The sequence below is a fragment of the Eriocheir sinensis genome, chromosome 22 (assembly GCF_024679095.1).
Source record: "Eriocheir sinensis breed Jianghai 21 chromosome 22, ASM2467909v1, whole genome shotgun sequence".
Classification (NCBI taxonomy): Eukaryota; Metazoa; Arthropoda; class Malacostraca; order Decapoda; family Varunidae; genus Eriocheir; species Eriocheir sinensis.
In genome coordinates, this window is record NC_066530.1 from 19,222,547 (window position 1) to 19,242,253 (window position 19,707).

Genomic DNA, 19,707 nt, shown 5'->3' on the forward strand with positions numbered 1-19,707 from the left:
TCCTGATAGCTTCTCCTTCTACACCCTAATACATCATGCACATAAAAAGCAGTGAAGGAAAACTCACCAAATACTTCATTTCAGCAATCTCTCGTGCCTTTCGCTTGTCCATCTGCTGCCTGAGTGCCTTCTCCTCCTCCTCCTTCAACCGCGCCGCCTCCACCCTCATCTTCAACTTGCGGTACTGGCGGCGGGCAATGAGGCCTCGCACATGGGCCTGGATCTTGGTGACGGCCCACATCTTATTATGGAAGTCTCGCCTCACCAGGTACCCACGACAGCGAGCCTGCACGGGAATTTACCTTTGTTATTCTGATGGTTTGTTATATTTGTCAGAGCCTGTAATTAACAGTCACTTCTTGAGGGTATGTTAGAACTGATGACTTGTGTATTTATCTACTTCTAGTGTACAGGATTTGAGTTCTTGTTTTTAATCCTTCTTACCTTACTTTTCTTGTTGTTTTGGTCTATATCATTTTTTATTTCTTCCCTTAGTGCCCTTCCTTAGATCTCGGTAATAATAATAATAACCTAGATTTAAAGGTGTTTGAAAAATATTAAAATGCAATGTCGTTTTAACTTGCATGGCTCAGATTGGCAGTTCATTCAGTAACTATTAGCATGGCTCAGATTGGCAGTTCATTCATTAACTATTAGTATTTCCCAATCTTTCAGTGCCTAGAGAAGCTCATAGAATAGAGAAGCCACTCCACCTGCAATGAGATGATGTGTCCTCGGAGGTGCTTGAAGCGGTGAGACACGACCCTTGAGCGGATGAGCGCCTGGAGCCTCATGTAGCCGACCCGCATGTTCTGGTAGCGCCTCTTCTGGGCGTGGGCGCGGTAGTGCTTCTGGATGATGATGGCGCTCTCCCTCATCTTCTGGAACCTGTGAATAAGAGGAGGTTAGTGTGGGATTCATTCTCTGTGATCACGTAACTTGTATTTCGTGGGATTTTCAAAAGCAGGCAAATCGGGCATCAATAAGAGCATAGGCTGGGGGGGGGTTGGGGGCATGTCACCTCGCCCAACCTATGATGCCAAAACAGATGGAGCAGTTGATATCAGTTCGTCAAATAAAAAATATAGAAATATCCTTAGATCCATCATTATTATACACCTTAACTACTGGCTGAGCATTACAGATTTATTTATTAACCTCAAATGACATTTTCTGTGTATGGATAGGAATTTGATAACAGTTCATTGAATCAGAAATACATCAATAATATACTTCTACAGTCATTCTTTACTATATACCAAAAAAACTATTAGCTACTTCTGAGTTTTACCAATCTATTTATTTGTCTTAAAAGCTAATTTCTCTCATGTAAGGTGAGGAATGTTTATGAAGGGTTCCTTACATATTTAATTTTCCCAGTTAGACCTTGGGGGAAACTTCTTATGGGTGTGATACAACGGAAGTGGTCGTTCTTACCTCCTGCGGTAGTACCAGCCCCTCACGCAGCGCTGGAGGATGGTAATCTTCCTGGTGAGGACTCGGTCACGCTCCTGCTCCAAGAACAGGTCATGGGCATCCTTCAGGAAGACCTTGGTGTGGCCCATCTGGTAGTCTGCTCGACCCAACACTTGCTGGCAGATCTTGGTTGTGGCTGCCCTGCAGTCCACCTGGAAGTTAAAACATTGTCTTTATATTCGTCTCCTACTCAAATAAACTTCTCTCTTCCCCATGTAGATCAAGTATCTTTAAAACTCATTCAGTAATCAGTAATCTGACTCAGAATAAGACTTGCCCATTAGCATCATGTATGTCTAAACTTTTATACAAACTTATGAACTGAAAACACATATTGAATATAGTTTTAACTCACCTTGTGGGCAGGCGGGCAGCCGTTAATGAGGAATCTGTACCTCTCCACGAACTCCCTGAATGTGTGGCGGATGGGGTAGCCCGCTCGCCTGATCCTTATAGTCTCCATCATGCCAGAGTACCTCAGTTGGCGGCAGCACAGCTCACGGTCAAACAGCTGACAGATCACATCGTCACCATCAGAACCCAACACAATATTCTACAGCTATTCATTTATTTTGCCTCACATTCAGGTCATCTAAACTTTTTAACACATCTGATAATGGATAATGGCATTTTTTTGACAGCTCTGTAATAAAAAGAACATTTAAATTATTTCTTGGATGAGTTACTGAGGACATTGAAGGTTGAAAAGGTTACCATTGGCTTTTTGTATTCATTGGGCTTGATGCAACGGATGAAGAAAGGTTGACATGACAGGAGAGTCTTCATCAGCATGTCCAGTGACTTCTTGAACTGGGCAGACAGTGTGGGCGCCCTCTTCCTGGTCTCAGATCCCATGCCTGTGTTACGGGAAAGATCATTAGCACATAAATATCCTGAAAATTACAACTTACATCATTCCCAGCAACCATGCCTCAACATAGAGGTAGGATAGGAGATGAAAAGCCCTAAATATGACCACTTTGATACTGGGAAGTGTTCAAGTAAACTATTCATAGCTAATTACATGATACTAAGGGAGCATTAAGTTCATTGATTAGAGGGTTGAAAAATGGTTGAAATGCAGTGTCAAATAAGCATAACATCCTTACCTATATCCTCAACGAACAAGTGCTGAAGGAATTTATTTGAGGTGTTGTGGATCAGCTGCAGTAAGTCCGCACTGAAGGTATCTCTGTTCTTCTCAAGGAAACCTGCAACCATAGAACTCATTACAATTTCCATCCATACATACATACATACAAAACATTATGCAAAATTATCCTCCACAATGCTGATCTTTCAACTTCAACTAATTTACAGGTGCATAAGACAGGCCACACACCCTACCTCTTGTATCATAGAAGACGACCCCAGCGAAGTGGTTGATGCCGAAGGATGCGTTCAGGTCTGACTTGGGCTTCAGGTATTGCTTGTGGTGGGAATGCTGTTTGTGAAGCTTCTGCAACATGGTCTGGTCTGTGCCCTGGAAAAGAATCACATGTTAATAATCCTTACTACATATAACCTGATGCAAAAACTTATCAAGCATTTTAATAGTCGAGACAAGTGGTACAAGACTTATATTTTGAGGTATGATTTATGATATTTAATTGAATGCTACATCTTTTAACATATTGAAGTCATGAAATTAGTCACTGATTCCAATAGGTGTAATCCAATTGATCCATATGTATAAGGTTGATTCTGAAAGTCATAATGCAGGGTAGGGTTCTCAAGCTTTGAATTATAATGATTTTGACATGAAATACAAACCCCATGACCCTTATAAGCTCCTCAAACTGTGCCATTAATATATGAATGAATCCAGTTTCCTTACTTTGGGGAACTTAGATTCCTCATCGATGAGAGCCATGATGTTGAGCTGCTTGATGGCGATGAGGTCGAGGGTGTCCTGGTTGTCGACGAACTCAATGTGCTGCCAGTTGATGTTCTCGGAGTTGTATTCCTCCTGTTCCAGCTTGAAGATGTGCTGCACGAAGAACTGCTGCAGGTTCTCGTTGGCGTAGTTGATGCAGAACTGTTCAAAGCTGCGCAGGAAAAAGAAAATCAATAATCAATATAAATGAGTAAAGATGTAAGCATTCATAATTTAACTGGGAAATGAATCAAACACTTATATTATTTGCTGCACATCAGGTAGAGCAAAGAAGACATGGAGGCAGTGTGTTGAAGAAGATTTAGCAGCATAGGGCATTTGAGAGGCTTAGGCAGGTGAGAGTGCTTCCTAAGGTGCATGATTTATTACTTTAATGCAATAATCCAAATAATTTCAATATAAGCACCAGAGATTTTCAGACCAATTAGTTGAAGATACTTAAGAACCTACCTGTTTGTCTTAAAGTTTTCAAAGCCAAAGATATCCAGAACCCCAATGGAGGTTCTGGAGCCACTCTTGGGTTTGTAAATGGCGGCGTTGACCTTGCTCACAATCCAGATGAAGAGCCGCCCATAGATACCCTTGACGAAGGCATCTCGGACGTCTGTGGCTTGGCTGTGACTAAGATGGGATACCTGAGGAAGATAAAGGTTCTGTAGCCAACCAAGGAATAATAACATCACCAATCACCACCTAGCAACCAATACGTCACACCTCTTGGGCAGAAACTACAGTAAAGGCAAAGAAGGGAAGAGAAGGAGGAAGGAAAACATGAGACTTAGGCAGTGAAAGACTACATCAGGGAGTGCCATTCTAACCCTCGACCGTGAACTGAACTAATATGCTAAAGCTGTACATGGCAACACAATACAATACAATACACACCATTACCTTCAGTTGCTCTCCTTTGTGACTGTCCCTCTCACTACACACACCCAAGAACTTTAATAATCAATCCCTAGAGCTTGTCCACACTGCACCCAAGATCTTTAACATATCAATCACTAAAGGTTGGTTCTCTCACTGTACCCACCCAAGACCTTTAACATATCAATCACTAGAGCACCCAAGAACTTCAGTATATCAATCCCTAGAACTTGTCCTCCCTCACCGTACCCAGCAACTTCAACATATCAATCATTAGACCTCTTCTCAACAAAGCACTGTGACCTACCCATACAGTTGACAATACGGCAACTTACCACAGTCTCTCCTTGTGCAAAAATAGTTCTTGTGGTGAGAGCAACCTTCATCGAGCGTGGATCCACCGCGAGGAACTTGGCAGCACGGGCCAGGGAGGTTGTGTCAGGGATCTCAGAGGCGTCCAGGTTGTCTGAAGCGAGAGGTAATCCGGTTTAAATCCAAAATGTTTAAAGATATTGCTGTAAAGAACCTCTACTAACATTATGCCGATACACACGTCACACCACTCACTCACTGCCACCTCATGAATTTAAGCACATTGTTCTGAAGTCTTCTAATAATATCTGGAATACGTACTATGAAACCTACTTATGACTTCTTAGCAATATAGCCATCCTTAGCAGTCTATTTCCATCTAATTCATCCCATTTTCATATATACATCATGCTTTACCCATCACTCCTTTGCTCTACCTCCCTCACATTCACCCCCTCAAAGCCTTACCTACAATCGTCCCCTTGAACTTGACGTTGCCCATGTGGAGAATAGCCGAGAGGACCTTCATGATCTCCCACACCTCGGAGTCACTGAACATCAACACCTTCATGGCCGAGCGGATGTCTGCAAACTCCCTGGCGTCGTCCCTGCCCTCACATGTTATGCTTCCACCCTGAGAATAAGTGGTTTTGTTAGTGTAAAGAAATTAACAGGATATATTATTGTTGGAAAGCCTGTTCTTTTTACTTGGTTACAACAAACAAACACAGTAATGATATTTATTATTCATACATGTTTGTACTACCACTATTCCTACATTGTCCAACTAGCCACAGACACACCAAGTAATTTTCCAGCTGAAGCAAAATATTTATTTATAATGCAACTTTCTTTTATCATATTGCATGAGGATATTAGTCAGACCCAAACCATGACTGAATACATCATCAATGGCAAATGACATTCACTGTTCCTCAATCATAGTTAATAAAAAGTAATAAATAAAAAAAAATCAAACTACTTGAAAATCACTTGTAAACCAATCTGAATTCAAACGCACAGCAATATGCACTTGACTTTCAATAATCTTCAACCCGATCACTTACTCCTGTCAAGTATTTGTACTGGGAGGCATCTGACAAGTCCAGCTTCTGCCTCTCTTCTCTCGTCATCCCCGCCAGCATGCAGTAGAAGACGTGGTAGTTCCTCTCGTCAGCTCCCTGGGACACAATACGGGACTTCTCCAACAGGTACTGCTCAATGGAAGCACCCTCGATCACTCCATCCTTGGTAAAGTGGATGTCGATGTACTTGCCGAAGCGAGAAGAGTTGTCGTTCCTGATGGTCTTGGCGTTTCCGAAGGCTGAAAGGAAAGATGTCCAGTTAGGAGACACAGTGAGAGAGAGGTGACACTGAGGTGGTTTGGGCATGTACGAGGGGGAGATGCATTAGTAATTTATGGTTTGAATCAACTAGGTTACTAATGATTTTGAAAGTTCTTACACCACATTGCTCACCTTCCAAAATGGGATTTGCCTCCAGGATCTGTTGTTCAATCCAGGAGTGCTTGCCGGAGATGGCCGCAAGGTACTGCAAGATCAGCTTTGTGCTCTCTGTTTTCCCTGCACCGGACTCACCACTGAGGAGGAAAAGAATATTCAATCAGTCAATCACACATAAAAGCACTTCAGAAATAAGTTAAAACACTGTAAGGACATGAAGGTAATAGAATCATTTATCTATTGAGTATGAGATATCAAGATTACTTTTACGTAACTTCCCTACAGTCTGGACCTAAAGCAGTGCAGGTATTTTCAGTATGAGTTAATAAAGCCATTGAATCTTATGTACGAGGATCAAGTAAGTCTAATTAATGCTAAACTAACTGTTATGAAGGCCCCTCGTTCTTTTTCTTTCAATGGAGCAGCACCTAGCTGGATTTTTTTATTGTTTTCTTGTTTTTTGTCCCTTGCTTTAGAAAATAAATAAAATAAAGCTGTACCTGATCACAATGCACTGGTCTTGCCGGAAGCGCTTCATGTTGTTGTAGCAGGAGTCACCGATGGCAAAGATGTGTGGGGGCAGCTCTCCGATCTTCTTGCCGCGGTACAGCTTGATCTGGTCCACGGTGTAGATGGGCAGGATCTGGTAGGGGTTGACGGCCACCAGGATGGAGCCGGTGTAGGTCTGGGAAGGACACATGAGAGTCAGTGTAAACATTTCAGCACTCTACATTACAGGAAACTGGCTGAGATGTGATGAGAGAGAAAAAGAAAAGAGAAAAATGATGCTGAGAAGAGAAATGGACAGAAATAGCCATTGTAATCACTGCAGCATCTTTTATCACAGTGAATAGGCTGAGAGTGATGAGAGAAGAGGGATAAAAGAAAAGTGAAAAATGATGATGTTGAGAAGAGAAATGGACAGAAATAAAGTCAAAGGATAATGTCAATCAAACAAGCCTGCCAACATAAGAGAGACAAAATAGGTCACTGCCCCTGACTAAGCTAATGCCTCCCATTCAAGAGTGCCTCATTTACTGTACAACAAACTGCAAGACTAATTTATGCATCTGGTAAGAGACAAACACCTCAAGGCCTTTCACACATTACCCAAATAAAAGTAACATTAATCATTGCAAATGGTAAGAGACGAAACACTTTGAGGCCTTTCACACACCACCGAAGCAAAAGTAACAGTAATATATTTGTAATTAGTAAGAAAATAAATATCTTGGTTATATTAGACCCCAAACAGAGTGAAATATTATAAACCTCTGCTCATTCCTTCCTACACTGCCTCCTCTCACCTCATCTGCATACTCACATATATGAGGTTTTCATTGTATCGGATGAGGAGGTTCCTGAGGATGCCGGCTTCATGGAGGTCCCCGAGGGAGATCATGTCCTCCACGCCCTGCACGGACGTGGGGTGCATCGCCTTGATCCTCCGCTCCGGGGTGAGCCATTGTTCCTGAAGAAGTAATCCCGGATGTCGCAGTTCGCCATGATGGGTTAGTAAGCCTCCCATTAACCATTACTAAAGACTTCGAAAATTCCTTGTGTAGTGTTTCGTGTTCATGTTTAAGTTTATAAATTTGATGGGTTAGTAAGCCTTCAAACCATTACTACCAGAGACATCGAAAATTCCTTGTGTATTGTTTCGTGTTCATGTTTAAGTTAAGAAATTTGAGGAAACCGTACGGGAAATCTCTTGTGTATCAGGTGTTGCTTGGAAAACCTAACCGTTATGGAGTGTAGAAGGTTGAATAAGTTAATTGGTTCAGGTGATTACAAAGCCACTGTGTTGGACTGTGAAATTGACTCCAAGAATATACATGTACCTAGTTTCCTTGGCTGTCACCCACTCTATACAAGCAGTTACTCATACACTATACAGGTAATTACTCACTAAGCCTCCATGGTGAAAACTCTCTCATCTGGTACTTGCGGCACTCACCTGGGAGTCGTCGTCTTGCACCTGGATGCGGCGGCCCTCTGCACTCACCACCCGCGCCCCGATCGCGACATCGAACTCCCTCCTTGATACTGGCTCGATCCATATGTAGTCTCCCTGGAAGAAGAGGCGGCGTTATTGAGGAGACAGAAACACTTGCAGAGGAGATTAAGGCCACAAACTATGTACAGCTCCTGGCCTCTTACAGTCTCCTTATATCCTTGTGTAAAAGAGATCATGTTAAAGTGGACAGGAAGACTTGTAGAGGGGATGAAGGACACAAACTATGGAGTCTCCCTGAACCAGTATTCTTAAAAGTTTCGGCATCTCAGTTCGTCTGTTTGAAAAGCCTCTCGTAGAAGTTATTTGGCTTTTCAGGGACTATTTTGTGATGCTAGTGACAGTTTTACACGACCTCTGCACCCAAAACGGGATAATTACCCATGAATACCTGGTTAATCTTCTCTGTGGGCTTAGAAAACAGCCGTAATGGGAGCCCGCTACATTAAAGAATACAGTGTGTGCAACCACGATAACAAGAGGTAGGCATCAGAGTGAATATACAAACAAACTTAAATCTACTCCTGAGCGCCTGTCAGTAAGCACCCACACACACCGCTTGGGAAGTGAGGAAGTCGACGCTGGCGGAGTCAATATGCGAGGGCTTCCACGTGCCGTCATGGACACCGCTCTCAGGGTGTACCACAAGGCTCACACCCCCGGCAGTGTAGTACCTGAAGGCCTCGTGTCGCAGAAGCTCCTCCGTCTCATAAATGTTCACTTTCTCCGCGGGTTGGCACGCTATTCGAAGTCCGCGCGATTTTTTTACTGCTTCGGCGGCGGCTTCGATTTCAGACGCTTTCCCGTGCACGCCATTCATCCTCGTCCGTTTATCGCAAAGAACTGACATCGGGGCGTCCAGGATAATGGTGCTCTTATGGGCGTCTACAACGAAGCCATCAGACCCATATCGAACGACTCCTTGACGGCTTGGACTCGCGTGCCGCCCATTCACGGGAGGGTCTTCGTCCTGGGTTAGTGAGTCCAGAGTGAGGCTGACCCGCTCCTCCACGCTGTTCACCTCGTGGTCACGCTCTCCGTTCATGGCCGAGGCGAATGTCCAGTGGATGAAGATATGTTGATGGGCCGAAGATCACATGGTTCGTGGTGGTTGATTCCTGTGGCGCCCGAAGTTAAAACGAATGAAGGAAATCTGTTAACCTTTTATTCTGTTATTCTTTTTACTATATTCCAAACACCTTTTCATGTTATGCGTTTAGGTACAGGAATTATCACATGGCACGTAGTGATTGATTCCTGTGGCGCCAGAAATTAAAGCGAAGGAAGAAAATCTGTTGTCCAGTTCCTTTTCTATTTCGGACCTTTTTTTTTATGTTCTGCGTTTAAGTACATGAATGATCACATGGCTCGTACAATGACCTCCGTGGCACCCGAAATGAATACGAAGGAACTAACTTAATTTGTAACCTAATTCCTCTATGATCTGTCTCTAACACCTTTCAGAAACATAATAGTAACCCAATTCCTTTTACAGTCTATCTTAATCACCTTTTTGAAATACGATAGATAACCAATTTCTCTAACAATCTCTCTCTAACACCTTTTCGATACATTATAATAGTTACTCAATTCCTCTAACACTCCATTTCAAATACAATTCCTTTCACAATCTCTCCCCAACACCTTTTCGAAACATAACACACTCAATCTCCTTTCAACAATCGATTCCAAACCTTTTCATGTACCGCGTTTAGGTCCATGGGTCCAACAGCGTACTATATATACGACCTACTACTGACATTTTCACACACACACACACACACAAAGGGACAGAGGAAGGAAGTCTGACGTCATGTGATTCACCCGCCCTCATCCTCCCCCGCCGCTCCCCCGTTCCGCTGATGCTTGTTAATATTTCCCTACTTCCCCCAGCCCCGCCTCTCTCTCTCTCTCTCTCTCTCTCTCTCTCTCTCTCTCTCTCTCTCTCTCTCTCTCTCTGCCCTTTGCTTCTTCCCTCCCTCCCTTCCTCTTCCTGGCTTCAACCTTTCTCTCCACCCTTTATAGTTTCCTCCATTCTCCCTCCTTCCTTCCTCCTCTCCGTCTCTTTTTTAACTTGTCTTTCCTTTCTTTACCGTTATTTGTTTCTTGTTTACTCTTTGGTTTCTTTCATCTTCCTTCCTTCCTATTCGTTTTCTTCCTTTGCTTGTCTTTCCTTCCTTCCTTTATCTTTCGTCTCTTTTTCCACTTCAATAGGTTTTTTTTTCATCCTCTTTCTTCCTCTCCTCTTTTTACTTCTCTTTCCTTCTTTCTGTTTATCTTTTCGTTTTTTCCATCTCCCGTCTTTCTTTCCTTCCTCCATTCTCCTGTCTACCCTTTACGCCATCTTCCTTCCTTCCTTCTCTGTCCCTTTTCCTTGTCTTTACTTCTTTCTATCAACCTCTCCGTTTCCTCCAGCATCCTTCCTTCGCCTCCTTTACATATATCTTCCCTCTTTATCCCGTTATCATTGTTAGCATCAAATCGAAACAGAACAATGTGTAATCTTTCTCGGCGGCGGTTGACTTAATACATAACATTTTCCGCATTCTGGTCATGAATCTTGAAATGAGTCTGGGGGGTGAACTATAACTTGATGCAGCCTCACGCACGCTAACCCCAACGGCCCCTGAACTTCCCTTCCCCACCCACACACGATCTTGGGTCATTTTCTGGAATCTTCTGGTATCTAAACAGCTTATAGTGGACTTAAAATGTATTATGGGCCACCTCATGATTGATACTCTAAGGAATCAGCCACCCACACACGATCATGGGTCATTTTGTGTAATATTCTGGTATCTAAACAGCTTATAGTAGTCTTCAGAAGTATTATAGGACAGCTCACGACCGATAGATTTAGGAATGAGCCACCCATGTACTGTCTTGGGTAATTTTCTGCAATCTTCTGGTATCTAAACAGCTTATAGTACTGCCCTCAACTATATCATCGGTCGCCTCACGTTCGATAGCCTAGTAAAGACTCGAGATTTGTAAAGGAATATACGCTTCAAACTATAGCTAGGTGGTGGTTTCGAATGTTTTGTATTATTTTACATTCTTCAATACGTCATTTGTGGGTCAGTTGTGCAATCTCGTGGTATTTAAACAGCTTACAGAGGCATTATAATATATCATCGGTCACCTCAGGATCGACAGACTATAGAATGAGCGAAAAATTATATAAAACTGGATGCTTTAAACTATAGGTGATATTTTAGAATGTTTTTAGTACCTCTTATTCTGTTATACGACTATTATATTAGACTGACTGCTATGGACTTCTCTATATACATTGCAACGACTTCTGTACGCATATTCATTAAGTAAGTCTTGTTAAAACTGTTGTGGACTTCTAAACCAATCCCAAAAAGTCAGTGATTAATTCTGTCAACTGCACGAGTGACCGATTCCTTACGCAACGCCCAACAGAAGCACCAACACGCAATATCTCGAACTGATGTAACTATGATCGGAGTGCATTCAGATCGAACAAGCAAACCAGGGATAGCAAGAAAGGATATAGACAAACGGTAAGACTCCAGAAATTTCGAGATGATATTCTTAAACATTTGTGTAAATAACCGAAAGAACTATATACGTGACCCTAACAATATACAGTAACTTGAACTATTAATGTAACTATGATCGGAGTGTATTCAGATCATATACAAGGAAAGCAGGGACAGCAAGAAAGGATATAGACAAACGGTTAGGTTGGATAGGTTTCGAGAGGATATACTTCAACATTCGCGTAGATAACCGAAAGGACTATAGCTATATACGTAATCTTAAGTCTGTGTAGTATATAACTTGAACTATCTATGATCGGAGCGCATTCAGATCTTACACAAGGAAAGCAGGGACAGCGAGAAAGGAGATACAGACGAATGGGTTGGCTTAGAGACTTTGAGGTGGAGAACTGAACAATTGTGTATATGACTTAGAAAACCTATATATACGTAACCATAACACTGTATACTAAGATAGATATTGAGTCACACGAAGAAACGCTAATAGTAAAACAAGTTACAGACGCTTGGAGAATATAACGAAATGATGAAAATGATAATAATGACACACGGATGTTGAGAATTCGACACAAAAACAACATGATATCAAAACACTGACAGGCAATTCAACACCACAATAACACCACCACCATCACCGCCGCCACTACCGCCGCACGCCCAGCCTCACACAATCACGAACAACACCGAACTAACTCACTCACTCCCTCTCTCTGTCTCCCTCTCCCTCACCTGCCCGCCCGCCCACCTGCTTCCCCTCCTCCTACCTCGCTTTATTCAAGACCATGTGCACCTCCCGCAGCCGACCCGCCCACCCGCCGACCTCAACCGAAAACAATCTGGGAGTACATTACGTTTCTGTGCCGTATTGAGGACAAGATGAAGATGAGGATTAAGATGGTTTTTTTCGGATTTTCTTTTGATTCTAGTTTGTTACGAGGCAGTTTGTACCGTATATTGAGAAACTGAACAAGATGATGCACTTTGAGATAGGTTTTCATTTTAAAGCTTTATTATAATTCGTTGCTTTTACTGTCAATCTTTCGTTTAGTTTTTACTTTCGACTCTAGTTCGCTCATTCTCTATCGAACGTAAGGCGGCCGATAGTATATTTTAAGGCTACTATAAGCTGCTTAGATACCAGAAGATTGCACATATGACGTATTAGAAAATGTAAAGTAATAAAAAAACATTCGAAAACATCACCTAGTTATAGTTTAAAGCGTATATTGAGAAACTAGACAAGGTGAAGATGCACTTTGAGATAGGTTTTAATTTCCAGCTTTAATATAATTCGCTGCTTTAACTGTCAATCTATACAAGGCAGCTTTAGCATATCTCCACCGTATCGAGAAACTACACAATATTTACTTCTGGTGCGCTTTTGATAAATTCCATAACGTATCATTTCAAACATACTAAAAAGACAAGATAACATCACATTTCGAACTTGAACGAGACGAGATGAGATATTTCAGGATGCTCGTTCATTACTTCACTCATTCAAGTACTTTTAATTTCATACAAGGGGCTGATTATCGTGGTTAGGAAATACACGATAAGGAAATGTGAGTGGAAAAGGTGCTAAGGGCTATAGAAGATACACATTGCAAAAAGGAAATGGAGGAGGAGAAGGAAAAGAAAAAAGAACAAGAACGAGAACAACAACAACAAGAATGAAATGAAAAAGACCACGAAGATAGAAATACAGGATAAGGAAATATAAATGGAAGAGAAATACATATTGCAAGAAGGCGCTGTCGGTGATGGTAGTGAGGGAGATGCAGGTAGCCTAACTAGGAAATACATGATACGGAAATGTTACTGAAAGAGATGCTACTGGTTATAGAAGACACATATTGCAAGAAGGCAGTGTTAGTAGTGGTGAAGGTTGAAGAGATGGTAAATATAGGAAATACACAAAACGGAAATGCAAGAGGAAGGGATGTTACGCTATAGAAGATACATATTAAAGAAATGTAATGTTAGTAGGCTAGTGGTAGGTGTTGGAATACCCTAGTGCTACTGGTTATAGAAGACGCATATTGAAAGAAGGCAGTGTTAGTAGTGGTGGAGGTTGAAGGGATGGTAAATATAATAAATACACAATACGGAAATGCAAGAGGAAGGGACGTTACGCTATAGAAGACACATAATGAAAGAATATAGCGTTCGTAGTGGTGGTGATGATGGTGGAATAGCCTAGTACGTAATACAACCATGGGTGTCAGCATGAACTAGCCATAGGGGGGAAGAGTGGAGTGCAGTGGAAGATGCGACATGCTGGGTGGAGAGTAAAGGGTGACGGACAGGTACCAGTGGGGGACATAGATGGGTGGAGGGAGTGTGGGAAGCTGAGTGGGCGGGGCGGCGTTAGCGAGGCGGGGGAAAGGATGGCTGGGGGGGCAAGGGAGGAAGTGAGTGGTCACGGAAAGGGAATTAGGGCAGGTGGGGAGGCGCTGGTGGGAGGTACAGGTTACAGGAGGAGGGAGAGGCAGGTAACAGGAGCAGGTGAAAGATACGTTAAGTGAGGGACAGATAAAGAGAGGGTAGATAAGAGGGAAAGAAGGAAGATAGGAAGAGGAAATGGAGAAAGGGGAAGATAAAATAGGAGGAAGATGCGACATGAAGTAAGTTAAGTGAGGGACAGATGAAGAGAGAGTAGATTAGATGGAAAGAGAGGAAAGAAAGAATATGGATGCAATAATAGAAGATTGGAAGAGGAAATGGAGAAAGGGGAGAAAGATAAAATAGGAGGAAGATTGGACATGAAGATTAGTTAAGTGAGGGACAGATGAAGAGAGAGTAGATTAGAGGGAAAGAGAGGGAATGGAGGGAAGGGAGAAAGATAAAAATGAGAAAGATGGTTGCAATAAAATGAAGATAAAGGAGGAAATGAAGGAAGGGAAAAGGATAGGAAAGGAGCAAGTTGATCGCACAAAAGGAGATCGAAGAAGATGAAAAAGGAGGAAGATGGAAAAGGAGATAAAGGAGAGAAAGAAGGAAAGGAAAATTATAGAAATGGAGGAAGACACGCAAAATAAAATGAGATAGAGAAAATGGAAGAACGAAAAGAGATAAAAGGATGAAGATGAACACACACAAAAAAAGAAGATAAGAGAGGAAATGGAGAATGAAGAAGATGAAAAGGAGGAAAAGGAGAAATGAAATAAAGAATAAACGTGTTAAAAAAGCCATGAGGTGAACGCGACTAATCTCCGTTATGGACTTTGAAAATAATCGTTGTAAAAGCCGATAACGTCTCAGAATACGGCTCCATAATTACTCTTAAGACTTCCACGTGAAATAGAACCAATGATCGTAATTTCCATGCATATAACATTCACGCAAGGCTTGCCGCGTGCGACCAGATCACAGGATAACAAAAACTGACATTGAGACGGCGGATAACGGGCCATTATCAAACTGAGTCACTGCCTTAGGATACGCAGACAGCATTTCCTTGCCTCACCGAACAGCTTAGACACAGTGTTTGCTGAGCTTAACAAACACAGCCTTCCTCAACAAACGTAGTATTTCCTTAACAAACGCAGTATATCCTTAACCAACACCGTATTTCCTTAACAAACGCAGTATATCCTTAACAAACACAGTATTTCCTTAACAAACGCAGTATTTCCTTAACAAACGCAGTATTTCCTTAACAAACGCAGTATTTCCTTAACAAACACAGCCTTTCCTTAACAAACGCAGTATTTCCTTAACAAACGCAGTATTTCCTTAGCAAACGCAGTATTTCCTTAACAAACGCAGTATTTCCTTAACAAACGCAGTATTTCCTTAGCAAACGCAGTATTTCCTTAACAAACGCAGTATTTCCTTAACAAACGCAGTATTTCCTTAACAAACGCAGTATTTCCTTAACAAACACAGTATTTCCTTGCCTCACTTCACTCTCCGGGCACAGTAACAAGGCAGATGCTCTAATGCCGACAAGCTATAAGGAGGGAAAGGATAGTGAACTTGAAATTGACCTCTCTTTCGGCCACTCCTCTGCACTCTTTTTAGGAGCAGTGAGTAGCGGGCTTTTTTTTTTTTTTCATTATTGTTTTTTTATGCCCCTGAACTGTCTCCTTTGCTGTAAAAAGAATATATAGGGAAGGTGAAATAGAGGATGAATGGAACAGATTAATATGTGAAGTTAATATAGATGCGATTATAAGTTTCAGAGAGAGATGAATAGTTCGTTTTCAGTATAAAAAGAAAAGAAAACGAAAATAATAAAAAGTATAATGAAAGGAATGATAAATCTCTCATTGTTTGTTGTAAGTTTGTGATGCAACTTGATCCGTGCCAGCGACTTACTATATTAATAAACAGAACTCCCAGAAATTAGATGCTGAACAATAGAATAATGAATCATAGAGAAGAAGATGGAGGAGGAGGAGGAGGAGGAGGAGGAAAAGAAGAAGAACAAGAACAAGAACAAGAATGAGAACAACAAACAACAAGAATGAAATGAAAAAGACCACGAAAAAGAATTAAAAGAGAAGGAGGAGGAGGAAAAGGAAAAGAAAAAGAACAAGAATATAAGAACAACAACAACAAGAATGAAATGAAAAAGACCACGAAAAATAACTAAAAGAGGAAGAAAGAAGAAAAAGAAGAACAAGAATAAGAACAAGAAAAAGAGGAGGAGGAGGAGATGGAAAAAATAAAGGAGAGAATAACAACAACAAGACTGAAATAAAAAAGACCACGAAAAAAGAACTAAAAAAGGAAGAAAGAAGAACAAGAAGAACAAGAACAGGAATAAAAGGAAGACCAAAAGACGAAGAAGAACAAGAAAAAGAGGAGGAGGAGGAGGATGTGGAGGAAACCAAGCTACCAAAAAAAGACAGAAAAAACAACTGAAAACGTAATTATTTGCAGCCACTTAGAATTATATCACAATTACCTGATGATGACGATGATGATGCCTTCCCCTTCCTCTCAGAATACCCACCTACCTACCCACCTACCTACATACATACGTACATACATACATACACGCATATATTATGAATCTCTTGTAGGACAACTTGCTCTCCTTCCTCTTGTTGTTGTTGTTGTTGTTGTTGTTGTTGTTGTTGTTGTTCTTCTTCTTCTTCTTTTTCTTCTTGTTCTTGTTCTTGTTCTTCTTTTTCTTCTTCTTTTTCTCCTTCTTCCTCTTGTTCCTGTTCTTCTTCTTCTTCTTATTATTATTATTATCCTAACATACCTCAACTATAAGTAATACCATACACAAAACAACTATACCATAACCATACTACACTATACATAACCATACTATAACCTATACAATACAACTATACACGTCCCTCGAGTAGCTACAACGCACCTATCAACATAAACAAAAGCACTGCAGAGGATTAACAAGCCAACCGAATCCCTCTACTAATTGTATCGTGTCCATATGTGTGCGTTGGGCGATAAAGTTAGCGATGTAATTATGAAATGGACGAAGGTGGGGGAGAGAGAAGGGAAGGAGGAGGGGAAGGAGGAGGAGGGAAGAGGAAGGGGGATTAGTGTTATATTATCCCCTTCTTCTTCTCCTCCCCTTCTCCCCTTCTTCTCCCACGATTGTCATTTCTTCCCCTCCCTCTCTCTCTCATATTCCTCATTCTCCTTGTCCTCAGACCTGCTACGATTGTCATTTGTTCTCTCCCCTTTTATCCCCTTATTCTTTTCTTGTCCTCAGACCTGCTACGATTGTCATTTGTTCTCTCCCCTTTTATCCCCTTATTCTTCCTTTGTCCTCAGACCTGCTTTAGATAAGGAAGAAAAGTAGGAAGATGGATACAGTAAGAAGAGATAAAAGGAGGAAATGGAGAGAGAAGAAGGAGAGAGAAAGAAGATAAAAAGAGGAAGATACGAGGAAAAGATAAAAGAAAAATGGAGAGAAAGAAAAGAGGAAAAAGATAAAACACGAGAAGTGTAAGATAAAGAAAAGCAGAAAAAAGGATATGAAAAGGAAGAAGATAAAAAGGAAGAGATACGTAAAAGAAAAGGAGATAAAAAATAAAGTAAGAGAGAAAAAGGATAAAAAAGAAACAAATAAAAGACGAAAAGTAAAGAAATAAAGGAAAACAATGAAAAAAAGGACATAAAATAGGAAGCTTATCGCCATTTTTACTCTAAGGGGCGTGGATACCATTGTTCCCTATCCTATCCACACACACCTGTACCAATCACTCTACCTGACAATGCTGGCAGGTAAGAGTCGACCTACATACACACGAGGCCCCAGGTAAAGGTACAGGGTATAGGTGCGCGTGGCCTCAGTGCTCATCTCCGTGTGTTCATGCCCTTTAAGAGTGGGTTAGGAGAAAGAGGAGGAGGAGGAGGAAAAAGGGTACGTGAATTGGGAGAATGACTTAGTTTGGGAAAGAAAAAGAAGGAAGAAGGAAAGGAGAAGGGGGTGATAAAGAGGAGAAACAGGAAAACTGGAGGAAAATACCAAAAAAAGGAGGAAGGAGATAAAGGAAATTAAAGAAAAAGGATAAAGAAGAAGTAAAGAGAGGAAGAGATAACAGATGAGGAGAAAATATAAAGAAAAAGAGGAAAAGAGGTCGAGAAGAAGAAGAGGAGGGGGAGGAGGAGGAGGAGGAGGATAAGAAAGAGAAGGAGCAGGAAGAGAAAGTGGAAGGGAAGGTTAGGAGGATAAGGATATAAAAACAATGATGCTTTTTGACGGTGAAAAGAACGAAGCAGTGTTACCAATGTCTGTGGAGGAGTGAGAGTGAAGTGTGTGGCAAGAGAAGAGAGAGAAGAGGAAGAGGAGTAGGAGGAGGGAGGGGAAGAGGAGGAGCCGAAGGGGAAAGGTTAGGTACGTGAATGACGCAACACACACACACACACACACACACACGAAATATATTCAATCCACACACCCATATCTCTACCATATCTCTATTCCTATACATTACGAAATACTCCTCAGTTGTCGTTTATGTCTTCTACTAACCTTCAAACTTACACGAAAACCACAGGAAAGGGTGGAACGATTAAAACAAGGGTGAAGATAGCGATAACGTGTTCTGAAGTCGCTGTTCTGGTATAGTTGTTGACGTGACTTCGCTCTTTTATACACACACACACACACACACACACACACACACACACACACACACACACACACACACACACACACAGAGAGAGAGAGAGAGAGAGAGAGAGAGAGAGAGAGAGAGAGAGAGAGAGAGAGAGAGAGAGAGAGAGAGAGAGAGAGAGAGAGAATAGAGTGAGATAGAGAGCTATTTATATCTAATCTGACGGCATAGAGCACAATAACAATCATTCAATCTTATTTCTTGGTAGAGAGATAGATAGAAAGCGAAATATATAGACAGATACAGAGAGAGGCTTATTGAACGCAGTCTGACAGCATAGGGAGCACAGCTTACAAAAAGGCGGCATGGACGATTGGACGGACCCGCACGCCAGTTTTGTGTTGGGTGGAGAGCGGAAGTGCGAACGCTGTGCTCCGAGCCATTTGTGTCAGGGCGGGAGGCTGGTAACAGGTGGGGCGGGGGCTGACGTCTGACGGGCTATTTTATTGAGTAGGACAGCCATTTCATTGAGAGTACAAGGATAATTACCTGTCTTCCGTGGAGCGACAATGAGAGATCACAGTAGACTTGTATGTCACTAAAACGCTTAAAACTATAACAGACGACGGGTTGATTTTTTTTATTTTTATGTTTATCAACCTGTGATTAGTTAACCCTCACCTGAGTGGGGTTGACCTTGTGGTGTAGTTAAGCAACCCCATGTCCTGTTTTTTTGTGTGTTTTATTTTTACACAATTCTCTGAATAAGAATTTTTGTTGTTTAAAGACTTCGCCCCTGCACAAAGGGGTCATGAGCCTGTGTCGGGTGGCGGATCATGAGAAGGGTGCCGACAGACCGACTCAATCGGCTGAAATCGACCAAATCGGTGTGTTGACGAGGACTGGCGTGTTTCTTTCTGAATAAAACCTAAAAGGTTCTAAATATAATATCAAATCCTCTTCATATCATTTTAAAGGTTTTGAATATAGGTACACTAAAATTATATGAATAAAATCGGACATTGTAATGATACAGTGAGGGAAAAAGAGATATTATGAGAGACAGACAGACAGGCAGACAGACAAACAGACGGACAGA

General features: G+C 41.6%; 1 protein-coding gene and 1 long non-coding RNA gene across 7 annotated transcripts in view; one reads left to right on the plus strand and one right to left on the minus strand.

Annotated features, from left to right (window-relative positions):
* Positions 1-19,707, minus strand: part of LOC127002201 (myosin-VIIa-like) — a 56,004-nt gene that overhangs the window by 11,731 nt on the left and 24,566 nt on the right. For 4 of the 6 annotated variants that reach the window (XM_050867905.1, XM_050867902.1, XM_050867903.1 and 1 more), the window contains exons 3-18: positions 7,973-8,086; positions 7,340-7,486; positions 6,516-6,700; positions 6,031-6,152; positions 5,620-5,876; positions 5,021-5,186; positions 4,576-4,706; positions 3,824-4,008; positions 3,314-3,524; positions 2,824-2,959; positions 2,586-2,687; positions 2,191-2,333; positions 1,832-1,987; positions 1,438-1,628; positions 714-888; positions 68-286 (exon numbers count right to left, since the gene is read on the minus strand). In XM_050867905.1, coding sequence (XP_050723862.1) covers positions 68-286; positions 714-888; positions 1,438-1,628; positions 1,832-1,987; positions 2,191-2,333; positions 2,586-2,687; positions 2,824-2,959; positions 3,314-3,524; positions 3,824-4,008; positions 4,576-4,706; positions 5,021-5,186; positions 5,620-5,876; positions 6,031-6,152; positions 6,516-6,700; positions 7,340-7,486; positions 7,973-8,086 — 2,640 coding nt within the window. Of the gene's footprint in view, positions 1-67; positions 287-713; positions 889-1,437; positions 1,629-1,831; positions 1,988-2,190; positions 2,334-2,585; positions 2,688-2,823; positions 2,960-3,313; positions 3,525-3,823; positions 4,009-4,575; positions 4,707-5,020; positions 5,187-5,619; positions 5,877-6,030; positions 6,153-6,515; positions 6,701-7,339; positions 7,487-7,972; positions 8,087-8,585; positions 9,148-12,157; positions 12,239-19,707 lie in introns of those variants that run through there. The other 2 variants (XM_050867900.1, XM_050867901.1) reach the window with 2 other exon arrangements.
* On the plus strand, positions 120-1,525 carry LOC127002208 (uncharacterized). Its single transcript, XR_007755873.1, has 3 exons — positions 120-268; positions 676-904; positions 1,381-1,525. It is a non-coding gene; the product is annotated as an uncharacterized LOC127002208 (long non-coding RNA).